The sequence below is a fragment of the Patella vulgata genome, chromosome 5 (assembly GCF_932274485.2).
Source record: "Patella vulgata chromosome 5, xgPatVulg1.2, whole genome shotgun sequence".
NCBI classification, from domain to species: Eukaryota; Metazoa; Mollusca; class Gastropoda; family Patellidae; genus Patella; species Patella vulgata.
In genome coordinates this window covers 1,516,722-1,532,242 of record NC_065883.2, presented here as the reverse complement: position 1 = coordinate 1,532,242, position 15,521 = coordinate 1,516,722, and the positions used below count along the sequence as shown (strand labels likewise).

General features: G+C 38.3%; 1 protein-coding gene across 1 annotated transcript; it reads right to left on the bottom strand.

Annotated features, from left to right (window-relative positions):
* Positions 1-940: 940 nt before the first annotated feature.
* On the bottom strand, positions 941-8,543 carry LOC126822740 (macrophage mannose receptor 1). The gene is made up of 7 exons (XM_050551784.2): positions 8,446-8,543; positions 7,363-7,601; positions 6,619-6,793; positions 5,278-5,523; positions 4,382-4,558; positions 3,134-3,418; positions 941-1,968 (listed from the first exon to the last, which is right to left on the bottom strand). Exons 1-7 carry the CDS (start codon positions 8,477-8,479, stop codon positions 1,763-1,765), a joined length of 1,362 nt encoding a protein of 453 aa, XP_050407741.2. The 5' UTR covers positions 8,480-8,543; the 3' UTR covers positions 941-1,762.
* Between the last annotated feature and the right edge of the window lie 6,978 nt (positions 8,544-15,521).

The following is a 15,521-nucleotide window of genomic DNA, read 5'->3' as shown; positions in this document are numbered from 1 at the left end:
TTGCCGAACATAACTGATTAGAAATTAAAGTAAAAACAAAAACGATTAAATGTAAAATCAGTTTATATACATTCATATTACATTATTATATGCGTTGCGACCCATTTGTGTTCATTTCTAGGTGCCAAATAATAGGGATTTAGGGTTAGGTCTATTTAATAAGGCCAACTCACTTTCTGTCATAGGTCAAGAGATGTAAACAGGTCTAGCGCTAATCCCAACCCTAATCCTAACCCTGGACTAGCCCCAATGCTTACTCTAAACTCTACAATCTCGCTAACAATCACGTGTCCTAACCGTATTTACATCTCAACGACCTTGACGAAAATTAAGCTGGCCTTAACAAATAGATATAGTCGGGATTTAAATCCTTTAAGATCAAACATGATTGTAAAATTGACATATTGTTGGGCCTATACTATTGATAGTCCCCAAATCACCTAGTTTGTGTCGATTGGACGTTAAACCCCCCCCCCCCTCTCTCTCTCTGTACTATTGAAGAATTAACAGATAAATAGAGACTGTACGATTGACATATTGTTGAGCCTATACTATTGAAGAATTTAAGATAAATAATGATATATTGTCCGGTCTATACTATTGTAGTTTGCAAACTTTCTATGGTGTTTATCTACCGTCTGTCACATCATACGTCACAACTAGCTAACCATTGTCGTATTATTGTATTCACAATTAATCGATTATTGTTAGAATTAAAGGCAATAAAAAATACTTGACAAGATCCAATCAATAAAACCATCAATTATTGTTTAAAGTTGAATACTCTCTCTCTCTCTCTCTCTCTCTCTCTCTCTCTCTCCCTCCCTCCCTCTCTCTCTCTCCCTCCCCCCTCCCTCTCTCTCTCTCGCTCTCTCTCTCTCTCTCTCTTACATATAAGTAAAATTCAAATATCAGAGAAAAGACACAAAAAATTAAATTTTTGGCTAGTACTTTCATCGGTATTAAACGAATCGTCAGGCCATTTTAATGCGTTACTATTCTGGTTACACTAACGTTACGTCATAACAATGACATGTAAAATATATAAAAAACTAAAACGAAATAACATTTATTAAACATCAAACATAATTGAAATAACCAACCCTTAGCATTCAAAATTGGGCTATATTTAGTGATAAAGTTGCTATATACAGTTATATAAACTATACAGATTGTAATCTGTATATTGTCCTATCTTAAGATGGAAATCGATATCATATATTGGTTATACTGTATATTGGACAGTGTTATTCTTGTTTACAATATTATATATTGTTTATATTTAACTCAGCATGTTGTACCTGTTTATAGATATACTGATATATGTGACTGTCGTTTGGCTGTCCGTCTGTCTGGCTGTCTGTCTGTCCTTTGCCTGTCTGTGTACAGTTCTGGCGGCTACACTAGGGCTGGCCCAGGGGTAGCTCGGATCGGGAAAGTAACATCGGCCTGGTGGCAATGGACTATCACTTCCGGTTTCGGAGTTATGCTACTTCCGGTATATGGTTATATCGGTGCTACAACGGACCAACCGATAGTTATAAAATAAAAGAAAGAAAAACATAGAAATAAATTATCAGACAGAAGCCATAGAAATAAAGCAGGTGGTCGTCTGCTGAATGGCTACAGTCTGTCAATTGACGTCATTACTTTGAAGGTCACAAAATTAACAATAATAAGGGCGATAATCCAGATAGAACACTAAACACGGTAAAGATGAACGATTCACGAATAAAAATAAATAAAGTGTTTTTATTCCTGTTTATGCATCGCTCGACTGTACAGTTAGAGCTTGGTCACCATTATTATATAAGGCATTTTCAAACCCGACGGCTCCTCGTACTGATGCAAATGTCCATTTATTTCGTTTGGCCATAAACCCGAAAGCCAACATACCAACTAGAACTATTAACAGTACAGTTATAACAATTCCTGCAACACCTCCGTCTGACAGTCCACTACTGTCATCTGAAATTATTAGGATTCCAATTTAATGTCGACCACATGTGCATTATTTCAATATTATTTTACATAGTATTGGACAGCTATCTAGTACTTCGGGTGAGACGAAAAACCGAGGTCCCGTGTATACATTGGAATGCACGTAAAAGATCCCTTGGCAGTTGGAATTCAATATAAGAGTAGGCGATAGTGCCGCTGCCCGGGCAAAATTTCCCTCATAGCACACTGTATGGCGTATGCCCGTCTCCATTAGCCCAGTATAGGAGCAGAACAGTAGGACGTTAAACCCCGGTTCATTTCATTTCATTTCATTTCGACTCCCTGGTAGTACGTGGCAGTGAGTAGGGTCACCTGTTCAACCTCGTGGGTTTTCTCCGGGTCATCTGCTTTCATCCTACAGCTAACCACGCACAATCGAATTATTGGAATAAAATAGAACCATATGGTAGTCCCGAAATGTTGTGTCGAGTGGATGTTAAGCCCATTCTTTCTCACATAGCATTTGATATTTGGGACTCGGACTGGTCGATTCCGTGGCTGGAACGTTCCGAATCAAAATAATTGCCAATCGAGTGACACGGAACTAACTTCCCTCACAGTTCGCACTGCCCAAGCGACTGATATGGCGTGAGGTGACGTCATCAAATTAGAGAGAGAGAGAGAGAGAGAGAGAGAAATGGGGTTTAACGTCCTCTCGACACAAACTAGGTCATTTCGGGACTAACATTTTTTTTTTTTTTTTTTAATTTTATTTCAATAATTCGCTTGCGCGTAGGGGTCTTTAGCAATGGGAGGAAACCGGAGGACCCGGAGAAAACCCACGAGGTTGGACAGGCGACCCTACTCCTTGTCACGTACAACCGGGGATTCGAAACCACGCCAGTCGACTCAATGACAGACTTTATGATACAGCGCGCGCACGCTAACCATTCAGCCATCCAACCCCCCTCATCAAATTAGAGTTAATCGTAACGTTATCACACTCAACAACAGAACATACATGTTTAAGCGTTTATGATTGGTCGAAATTGGTTACTACAATCTGCGTATGCTTTATATGCCCCCCCCCCTCCAACTCCAACCCTCTCTCGATTAACACTCGTTTTCGTGGGACCGGGGGACTTTGATTTCAGAATATTCCATCACGTATTTCTAAAATACGATAACTTACTAGTGTTTGGATTTCCTTGAATTTGACGAGCCTGAGTGATGGCACCATTTTGTCTGGTAAACTGTGTAGGTGCTGGTGTGACGACCGGAGTTACTGGTGCGTTCGTTTGAACGTTTCCTTGGGTAGCCGCTTTCTTTGTCGTTTGTTTAACCGGAGCAGCTGTTACCGTTGGAGTTAGGTTGTTTGGAAACAATGTCCTGGGGACATTATGTTGCTTGGTAACAGGAGCTGGGGTTTGACGTTTTGGAGTAATAGGTATGACGTTTGGTGCAGGCGTTTTTAAAGCTGAAATTAAACGTGGCATATTTTATTAATCGATTTGATAAAAAATTCTAAAGTAAAACCCATTAGGAACAGGGGATTGGATGACCGAATGGTTAGCACGTGCGAGCTGTATCATAAGGTCTGTCATTGATTCCCTCGTTGTACGTGACAAGGAGTAGCGTCGCCTGTCCAACCTCGTGGGTTTTCTCCGGGTACTCCGGTTTCCTCCTACTGCTTAAGACCCCCTACGTGCAAGCGAATGATTGAAATAAAATTAAACCATGCGTTAGTCCAAAAATGCCCTAGTTTGTGTCGAGTGGATGTTAAATACCATTTCTCTCTCTCTCCCCCTCTCTCCCCCCTTTCTCTCTCTCTCCCCCCTTTCTCTCTCTCTCTCTTTCTCTCATTAGGAATAAAACATCCCTTGGTGTCCATGGGTTATCTATAATGTCACCGTTCATTTCAACACGTTACAAATCGATATCTTCCATATCTTCACATTATTTGTCATCAATATATAGCCAATATGGCACCTTAAAGTAAAATCAAGCACAACCCAAACGTAATGCTGTTTAACGTCCTGCTTTCCCCACAAAAAAACGACATGAAATGAAATGGGGTGGGGTGGTGGTAGTGAGATGAAGGTAGGGTGAAGGTGGCGGGTGTTGGGTGGAGGCATAGGCGTACGAGCTGGGGGGGGGGGGGGGGGCTGGGGGGCGGGCGCCCCTCCATTTTGGGCACCAAATGCTGGGAAAATTTGGGCACACAAGTGTACTTTGTAAAAGTTGTATTAAAAAATATTGTGTTCTTGAATGTGTCCAATTTAACAGCGAATTTATTATTATTATGTAACATACTAAGAACCTAACTACATTTTTTGGGCACCAACCACCACCGCCCCCCCCCCCCAGTCAAAAATTTCCCCGTACGCCTATGGGTGGAGGTGATGCAAGGTAAAGATGTGGTGGCTGGGGTGTTACTTACCCATTAGTTTAACACAGATGTAGCCCTTTTTAAAACTACAGGTTAGGTCATTCCACCTCTGACTAGCAGCTATTCGAGCTACACAATTCTGTCTCGACTTGTTATTAACATCTGTAGGCTCATTTACATCCCAGTTCATATAGTTAGTTGGTGTACCATCACTGTACTGATAACCACCTGAGGGAAATACATTATAACATTTCAACTCGTACAGAACTTAACCATATACAAACAGTTTCAGAACTTCATAAATTGATTTTTATTTCAGAGTCGTTGTAATAACCAACTTCTTGGGGAATATCTGCCCTATAGCTTTGATGTGCCATCAGATGTTGACTGTGCAATTACATAATAACATAATCATATAGCCTCCAAATTAAATAGACTTTTGGATTACTCATCTTCTTGTTCTTGATGTTCCTGGAGTCCGCGCACTTCGAAAAAAAAGCATAAGACCCCGCCAGTTCCTTGGATAATTCGATTTTGATTTTGCGCCACAAAGTCAGTTTCTGGTTCATAGAACAGTGTTTTTTTTAGTTTCAATTTTGTGATAGTCAGGCTCTTGGGGAATGTCTGCCCATTAGTTTTGGTGTGCTATCATGTGATGGTTGTTGAAGGTGGGTGGAGTTGAGGTTTATATACAAGATCTTCAATATGCAAGTAAGGCAAATCTCTCTCACCACAAAAGGCTCGAATATATCGACAATTTGTTGGACAAGACTGTTTTGGACTGTTTTGCTATAAATAATTTTAGTTTAAATGCGGTGTTGATAATTGAATCCATGAGTTATTATTACGTTAAATCATACCAGAGGGTTATTATGAAGTTAAATCATACCAAGTCATGCCAGAACGTGTTAAATAAATTTAAATTATAAAATTAAATAGGGTTTTACCATTCTGTGCTCTCTGTAAGCCTAACCAGATATCTTTAGCTGAGTTTGTTATAAGTGATGAAATGAATGTATCCTCGTCCGCATTATGGATGCTGACCAGATCTGATCGGCTTCGTTTACACCTCGTATTGGCTGCAGACCATGATGCATTCCTGTTGGAATATTCCCGGTAGCAGCGGCCATTAAATGGTGTCCACCTCTTCTGACAAGTTGCAACTGTAGCCGGTGTTGTTAGGACCTGGGAAGCTGTTACGAGGGGAAGAATATCATATATAAAATACAGAGAATATGAATGTCAGGAGAAATTAAACATTCATTATGTAAGAGCTAAATCTGCCTATTGCAGGTCTTTCTTTAGGTCTGAAATGTTAATTAACTTATCCAGACCATAATCAACCCTCGATGGCATCGGATACTCGAGATTTTAACTGGATTAGATCGGTTCGCCATTTAAAATTTAATTTAAAAAAGGGAAAGCGCGGCTTAGACTCGAATATACCAGTGCCCTGGTTACCACAATGCACACATCTTGTCAAAACTACAAACAGTGATAACTTGGCTCAGAATGAAGAAATTTGAATGAAATTTTTAATATTTTCATTTTACATTATCTATATTTGAGCTATTATAGCAAGAATGATCAGATCTTTATCTAAATCTTATATAATGTATTTCGTTTAAAACGGGGACAAACGGGCTTAGTACCGTGTGTTTCCACGACCTGTGCCCATATGTCAGGAGTCTTCGTTAATATTAATGTATCTAAATGTTTCAAACAGTATATCTAAATGATGTTTCAAACAGTATATCTAAATGATGTTTCAAACAGTATATCTAAATGATAGTCCACATAGTAGTAAAGTGGGCTATAGTTAATCATATTTTAAGCTATTAAGGGATCTTTAACGTCATCTCAACGGCATACATGGGTCCTTTGGTGATTGAAAAACATCATGACCCCGTGTTATAGAGGGCAGTATTATCCCACGCGTTATAAAGAGCAGCACCACCCGGACCGTTATTGAGAGCAGCGGGACCGGGTATGTTATAGAGAGCCGCACTACACCCAAAATTATAGAAAGCAGCACTACCCCACGCATTATAGCGAGCAGCCCCTCCCCCCACCCCCGTCAGAGAGCAGCACGCGTTTTAGAAAGCAACAGTACTCTGCGATATAGAAAGCAGAAGTACCCCACGTTATAAAGAGCAGGACTAGCGATTTCTACAGAGCTGGAGTTTCGAGCCGTGTACAGAGCAACACTATTGAGAGCTACACCACCCCATGCTTTAGAGAGAGCATCTCCATCAGCACGTGTCATATTTTAAATTTAAAGAACTTACTGACAACTATTTCGCAGACATAGGTAAAAGATGCGTTACACCGGGAATCGTCCCATTTATTATTAACTCTCATGGAGACACACCCTTCTCCATCTTTCTTCGAGGGTTCATTATAACCCCAGTTGGTGTAGGTGACTCGATCAGAATTGACAATCCACTGATAATTACCAGCTTTCTACAAAACACATTAATCAAATATTGTCTGTTTTAAACATGACGGATGAGAGAAACAGAGAGAGAGATGGGTTTTAACGTACACTCGACACAAACTAGGTCATATTAATCATACAAGGTTCCCGCGGCTTCGTCAAACATTTTTTCAAGGATATTCAAGGATAAATATACGTCAAATTCAAGGATTTTCAAGGACATTTTTTAGCCTAAAGTTACAATTTTTCATCTTAAAAATAACCAAAACATTACCAACTATCGTTATAATCTCATATTTAAAAGGAATTGAAGACATTTGAAACAAAATTAAGGATCTCAACTGAAATTCAAGGATATTTTCCTATCTCCGCGAAATTCAAGGATATTCAAGACCTTGAAAATGAAATTTTAAATTTAAGGATATTCAAGGATTTTCAAGGACCGCGGGAACCCTGATCATATATTTTCTCCTATAAACAGGACGGATGACTTTTTGATCGACATTTGAAGAGAGAAAGAGGACACTTGTTGAAACGTTGCACTATTAAAGTTGCTAGTGATTGTTGTGTTCGTGTTTTTACGATTTCAACATACCTGCTTATCATTTAAACCCGTCCAAATATGGCCGTTGTTCTCGAACACCAATAACGACACAAATGACTGTTCATATACATTGGCTATCGACACCAGGTTAGCCCCCTCCGACTGACATTGGGTCTGAGCATCCGCCCAATTTCTCTTGGTTGTCTTCAGACCATAACAGCTTCCTGCAAATCGCTGGTAACCATTGGAGCAACCAGAAGTATTTGGACCCACGTTTGGCAAACTTGGACCTCAAAGATAAGGACATATAGTTTCTAGTAAGAAGAAACCCTCAAAAATAAGGATTTATAAATGAACACTAAAAAAATAAGGACAAATAGTCTCTAGTCAAAACACTAAAATAATAAGGATATATAAAGTCTCTAGGCAATAAACTAAAATAATAAGGATATATATATAGTCTCTAGTCAATGAGTTTTAAAAAAGGGAGTTTCTAGGCAATAAACTCAAAAATAAGGATATACAAGTTCTAGTAAAAAAACCTCAAAGACAAGGACAAATAGTTTCGAGTAAAAAAAACTCAAAGAAGGATTTTCTAGTATTTAAATAGAATCGACGAAGCAGAATTAAGATTTCCGCTGAGACAATATCAGGTAAATTGCTAGTCACTTGTTTATTAGAAAAACACTCTCCCACGTGTTTCAAATAGAGAAACTTTGTATTCAGAATAAACAGTACATATTATTGGATCGATGTCTATTAAAGATGCAATAAGTCTATGCATGTTTATTCTTGAACAATGTCCATTGTTCCATTGTTTATCTCTGTATAACGTCACTTACTATTGTTTATCTTTGTATATCGTCACGTACTATTGTTTATCTTTGTATAACGCCACGTTTATCTCTGAATAACGTCACGTACTATTGTTTATCTCTGTATAACGTCACGTACTATTGTTTATCTTTGTATAACGTCGCTTACTATTGTTTATCTCTGTATAGCGTCACTTACCATAAACCGACGTTAATTTGGTAGCCAACCAATTCAAAAATTAGAATTTTCAAACTCTGTATATGTAAAATGTGGTAAGATTGTAAAATAGTCGATTTGATTTGAATGTGTGAAACTTACTTCTAAGAGTTTGACAGATATAACTCTGTTTCATACGACATGGAGCGTCGACCCAAAATCCACCAGGGCTCTTACCCTTGGGTATTACTAAAACACAGTCTTGCTGCAAAACAATACATATAATTATAAAAACAGTTTGGCTGCAAAACATTTACATTTATGGCAATGTTTGGAGGCATTTATGTGGAACTTTTCACCACAAGAGTTCCACAAGATATTGGACTTCTGAAAAAGAAATATATTCCAATTCGAAGCCAGAGTTGGCGCAGAGGGGCTGTCTGGTCAAAATTTATATCATAGCAAACTGTATGGCACACGCCCGTCTTCAGTAGCCCAGTAGATTTGGTACAGAAATCACTATACCACAGTCTTGCGAGAAAAAAACAAAGAATCGCATATACTAACCCGATCGTGTTTGTTCTTTAAATTCTCATTGGGTTCGTTTTTGCCCCAGTTCGTATAAGTTACTTGCGAGTTATCCTGCCACATGAACAGTCCATTTCTTCTCATATCGTTAAGACCAATCCACAATCCGACTGGTAAACCTCTCAATAACGTGTTAATAGTTACTGTAACAAGAATTGAAGACACCGTTATATTACTGTAACAAGAATTAATATGTTTATAGTTATTGTAACACGACTTAACTTGTTTAAAGTTAATGTAACACGAATTAACAATAAGTAACGTGTTTGTAGTTATTGTAACAATGAGTAACGTGTAGTAACGTGTTGGTAGTTACTGTAACTGGAATTAACACATATTGTTCTATAAATAGATACTTTGTTTATATATGTGGTATATAAATATGTACATTGTTCTATATATGGTGTATAACATACATGCATTGTTCTATATATGGTGTATAACATACATGCATTGTTCTATATATGGTATATAAATATGTACATTGTTCTATATATGGTATTTAAATACATACACTGTTCTATATATGAGTTGATGCTAGCTATATCCACACCGGTTCCCATAGACTGACATGCTGCCCTGGCATCGGTATAATTCAATCGTTTCTTTACATCAACAGTTGCTGCCAAGTAATAACATTTACTCGCTGAAAATACACAATATTATAAATTATATTCATCTGGTGTTAATTATGGGCGCTTTAATCAGCCCATTTCAACAAGAGAGAGAGAGAGAGAGAGAGAGAGAGGGAGAGAGAGAGAGAGAGAGTTTAACATCCACTTGACACAAACAAGGTCATTCCGGGACTTGCAATTGGGGATCTTTAGCAGTGCGAGGAAACCGAAGGATCCGGGGAGAGAGAGAGCGAGAGAGCGAGAGAGAGATAGAGAGAAAGAGAGAGATGTGGTCTTTGCGTAGGGATCTTTAGCAGTGGGAGGAAACCGAAGGACCTGGAGAAAACCCACGAGGTTGAACAGGCGACAATATATCTTGGAATAAAATAAAATAAAATAAAATACATCCCGATCAAGCGTTATATATGGATGTGGAATCAAGCAAACGTAATCGCAACCATATTGGAATTGTGACGTTTGTCAATAGATGCATGCCAAGTTTACCGTCGATTATATTTGAATTGACGGAGTCTTGTGTTGTTGTTTTTTTCAAATAGCGTCGTCCCGAAAAACAACAAGATGAATCACGACTGGGAACCAGTTCATTGTTTATATCAGGAAATATCACTTTTAGTGTCATGGTATGAAAGGTCCCATGGTTACCCTGACAAAGAAAACGTTAAGAAATGAATAGAAACTGTCATTGCAAGGTCTTGAAATCTAAAATCCCGTAAGACAAACCTATCACCTATAAATTCATAAACAAAACCACTAAACCCAGACGATAAACCCATAAACTTATCAGACAAACCCATAAATCAAACCCATAAAACCCAGAAGTCCTAGACTCATAAACCCGTATGATAAACCCATAAACCCGTATGATAAACCCATAAACCCGTATGATAAGCCCCTAAACCCGTATGATAAACCCCTAAACCCGTATGATAAACCCATAAACCCGTATGATAAACCCATAAACCCGTATGATAAACCCATATACTCAGAAAACACGCCCGCTTACACGACACACAATATAAACAGGCATTGCAAGTAAGGACGAGTACCATTCACAATGTAACGTAGGCTTTCTATTTCAAGAACACTCGATACCACCTCTCATTTGTAGAGCTTAGACAGATAATAAATACCCAAGTATAAGTAATGTCAAATTTAAATAGATTCTTTACAGAGATGTCACGACAAATAAAAAAATGGATTCCAATCTAGAAATAAACGACATTTGAAAATATTTTCTATAGCTTTTGGTATACAAACATTGATTAAGAGCTACTGTGGTTCTTTCATGGACTTAACAGTTTCCTTATTTGTGTTGTGTTTTTTTAATTCCGATTTAACCAACCTGTAGTACTGTAAACACATTTGATCTAAAATCTATAATAACGAACCTAATGTATTGATCCAATCGATTCAGAGAGAGCGAAGTTGCTTATTTTAATAACAACTATAGAATAGTCTTATGTGTCTGTTGGGAAAAACTTAAAAATCCTTTTAAGTTCAAAAACAATTTTTAAAAAAAATCTATTTAAAAATAATGTTTCCTTCTTCTTTGTAACAAGTCTATGTTTGTTTCTAATGCAACAATTGGGATCAATAAATAGTAAATACTGTACGTCATATATACAGATACAGTACGTCATATATACAGATACTGTACGTCATATAAACAGATACTGTACGTCATATATACAGAAACTGTACGTCATATAAACAGATACTGTACGTCATATAAACAGATACTGTACGTCATATATACAGATACTGTACGTCATATATACAGATACTGTACGTCATATATACAGATACTCTACGTCATATATACAGATACTGTACGTCATATATACATATGCTCTACGTCATATATATAGATATTGTACGTCATACATACAGACGGTGTACACAAATACATACAAATACTGTACGCAACAGTCCAAAAAATGACATATACGATTAGTACCGCTTGAGAACAGACAAGAAACTAGAAGGCCGACATTTGATTTCCTAATTTGGCAATTTTACACACTAAGTATACTTTGAGATAACTGCGCTTACATTTAATTGAATTCAAAATGGCTATTCATTCTTTGTGTGTATGAAAGACGTAAAACGTATTAGAAATTAGAACCGCATTACAAAATAGTACACACTAATATTTCACTATATGGTGACTATTCATGGCAGAGGTCTATTCTCAAAGGAGCTTGTTCTCTGTGCGCAAAATGATAAAATGATAGACAAAATCTAGATAACAGCAAATGGACCTTTTGTATAAACCTTTTGTATATTCATCATCATTTGTTTGATGACGTTCAATATTATGCTTTTATGTTTCTTATATTAAAGTTTTATAATTTAATATAAACCCCATTGGCTTTGCCTACTCCATTACAGACTAGTGGAATCAATGTATATATTCTATATCCCTTTGTTTTCATTTCAATAATAGAATAAAACATCTCGACTTGGAATACAAGACAAAATGGCGGCACATCTGGCGAAATATATATGAAAAATATCTGAATTTCGCAAAATATAAACACAGTCAGTCAGCTGGCATACAACCACAGACACAGACTAGCCATAGACACATAGAATTACTCAAACTAAATAAAGAAAAATACAGCTATGAACCTATCAGTAGACACCAGTGAATACTCAATTGGGATCACGTGGTTCTTCACCATTTTGTAGTGTGAAGTTCAAAATTTCGCGGCACACCTAAAAAGATCTCGCGGCACACTGCGATATCAACCTTGGTGATAGTGGACGTTAACTCCGATTATACTACTATCGGCCTTAAAGACTGGGTTTCCACCTACGTCTAGTCGAATTCCATCTTGAAAGGGTTCTTTTACGTGCACGAAAACGTACACACTGGACCCATGGTTTTCGACCCATCCCAATGAGTAGACGCTTTTCATTGCTAGGCCCTCCGTACTGTAGCACTGACTGGAAAATGGAGAGAAACTTCTCGATCATCATTGGGATCATCTGATTAGTGAACCAGCACCTTTATCGCTGAGCCAACGAGAACCCCGTACTACTAATACAACTCATTGTAACCAGCATACAATAATCCAAAATTTGTAGCAATGTTGGGTTCTCTAGATAAGTGTGCTTTATATGATACACCATGTAAATAGGACTAACAGTATCTTTAAGACACATGTCTTCGCTTGATCTGATTCGACTTGGCTTGTAGCCAACGGAGAGATGATTTGTCGAGAGAGAGAGCGAGTGAGCGAGAGAGAGAGAGAGAGAGAGGCGGGCGGGTGTTAACTTTCACTCGACACAAACTAGGTCATTTCGGGACTAACATACGGTTCAATTTTGTTTCAGTAATTCGCTTGCACGTAGGTGTCTTTAGCAGTGGCAGGAAATCGGAAGACCCGCAGAAAACCCACGAGGTTGGACAGGCGGTGTTACTCCTTGTCACGTACAACCGGGGAATCGAAACCATTCGGCCATCCATCCCCTCTGATCTGTCTGGGGTAGACTAGTTTTTGTCAGTAGCTGAAACCAGAATCAAGTGTTGGGAGTTCGATCTCTAACCTCGAGGGTTTTCTATAGCAAATTATTAAAATGTATTATATGCCAATCCCGAAATGATGTAGGTTTTTTGTTAATCACTGTTCCAAAGAAAATCTTCGACCTGACTAATGGTGAACAGTATTAACATATAGTTCAGTCTATTGAAAAACTAAACGAAATGAAATGGGTTTTAACGACCTCCTGTTCTGCTCTGACTGGGCTATTGAAGAAGGTATTGGAAAACTACATCTTGAAACGGATAGCAAGATAATACGTCAGTAGAAAAAAAAGTCTCTTTCTTCAGAATCATTGAACTTTGATGTACGAGATTGTTGAATAGATACAAGAATAACAGATCTGGTGTCTCTAACAACATATTGATTGTAGGCTGACGTAAAAAACCGACTTAACAACTGTGCTACACATTGTTTTATATTCCAATCAATGGGGGGGGGGGCAATAGTTAGCGCGTGTGCGTTGTATCATAAGGTCTGTCATTGAGTCAACTGGCGTGGTTTCGATTTCACGGTCGCCTATCCAACCTCGTGGGTTTTCTCAGCGTCCACTGGTTTCCTCCCACTGCTAAAGACCCCTACGCGCAAGCGAATTATTGAAATAAAACTGAACTGTGTGTTGGTCCCGAAATGCCCTGGTTTGTGTCGAGTTTATTTTGGGACTAACATATGGTTTAATTTTATTTCAATAATTCGCTTGTGCGTAGGGGTCTTTAGCAGTGGGAAAAAAACCGGAGGACCCGGAGAAAATCCACGAGGTTGGGGTGCAGAAGAGATGACAAGTTGTAGATATTTTTGACTTACATCCCTTTGCTTCAACAAAGTTTGGAGGACATCCGCCTTGCTGTAGAACAATAGGTGGTGGTGTTATAGGGACCGTATCAGTTCCCTTCTTCTTACATACATACCCATTGGTCAAACCACAGGTAACATCAGTCCATGTACCTGTAAATATACATATCACATACCTATTAAAGTTGCATTGTACCGATAATATCTGATTTTCCGAGAATAGGTGGCGCTGGTTTGTTATATCGTCTGCAGAGATTTGTGAATACTGAATTTAATTCAATCATTTTGAATATGAATTATATTGTAATTCGCAAGGTATTCCAGATCTCTCAAATGTCGATCGGCCGGTTTATAATTCCACTTATTATTTATTTTTTTCTTGTGTGTGTGTGTGTGTGTGTGAGTGTGGTGGTGGTTTTGGGGGGGGGGGGGTTATACATTATTACAACACGCGCCTTTAATGCTATACTAGGAATAGCACATATCTTTGTTGTTATAATAGCAATAGAATAGCCCATATTCACACACTACGTATAAACACTATTACAACACGCGCCTTTTATGTTATAATAGGAATAGAATAGCCTATATGCACACACTACGCATATACACGTTCCTTTAAAGTTATAATAGGAATGTGTGCCTTGAATGTTATAACAGCGTATAAACACATTACGTAATGTTATATAATGATATTGATTGTATCTATTTTCCACTTAACATCACCAAAGCAACAGAGAAAACAGGAATAGTGTCAATAGAAAGGAATAGCATAACTAACATGGCGTAATTTCCTATTTCTATGGCTAAATCTTTTTGTTAAGGCCAGTTCAATTTTCGTCAAGGTCGCTGAGATGTATATAAGGTTAGGGCACGTGATTGTTGTAGGTGAGGATTAGAGTAAGCATTGGGGCTAGGTACAGGGTTAGGGCTAGGGTTAGGATTAGCGCTACATCTCGTGACCTTGGCCTTATAAAATTGATCTAACCCATTATATGACTTTCAAGTCTAGAAAGAGACTCATATCCCGACAGTTGCTTTTGTGACTGGGCTTCTTCCATTTCACAGTGACATTGACGATTTTACGCCAAGCCAGAAGGCTGGTTTCACTTAGCCTTCCGGTCTGTTTCTGTCATGCGCACTCCTATTGTTCAAAGTTTCAACTTTCGGTTTCTCTGTCGCTTCATAGGCAAGAAGACAAAAATTAACCGTGGCTACCGTGGATTGCGTATTAATGGGGTAAATTTATACATTTTCGACATTTTCATCGAAATAGAAGTGCAAATTGCTGAGACAGTGCTTATTTAGGTCTAATTTTGATTGCTCCTATAAATGCTACATCATGTAGGGCCAACTTAGAGGCTTTCTAGTCATTTTTTACACCATTCCTTGGATTCCAAACAAGTTGGGTCGATATGTAGCCGGAGTGGTGATTATTCATATGTGTTAAATTGGTAAATTTGTCCAGCATCACTGACCTTTGTAACGCGATGTCGCCCGACCGCGCTCTTGATTCTATACTGGCCTATGTTACGCGATGTAGCCCACCCGGGCTCTTGATTCTATACTAACCTTTTTTGGACTGTATCTGAGTACACCTTTCTCCTCCAAAAGCATCATTTGGTTCATTCGGTGACCAGTCTACATAATTCACTGGCGTACCATCTGGCCATCTGAA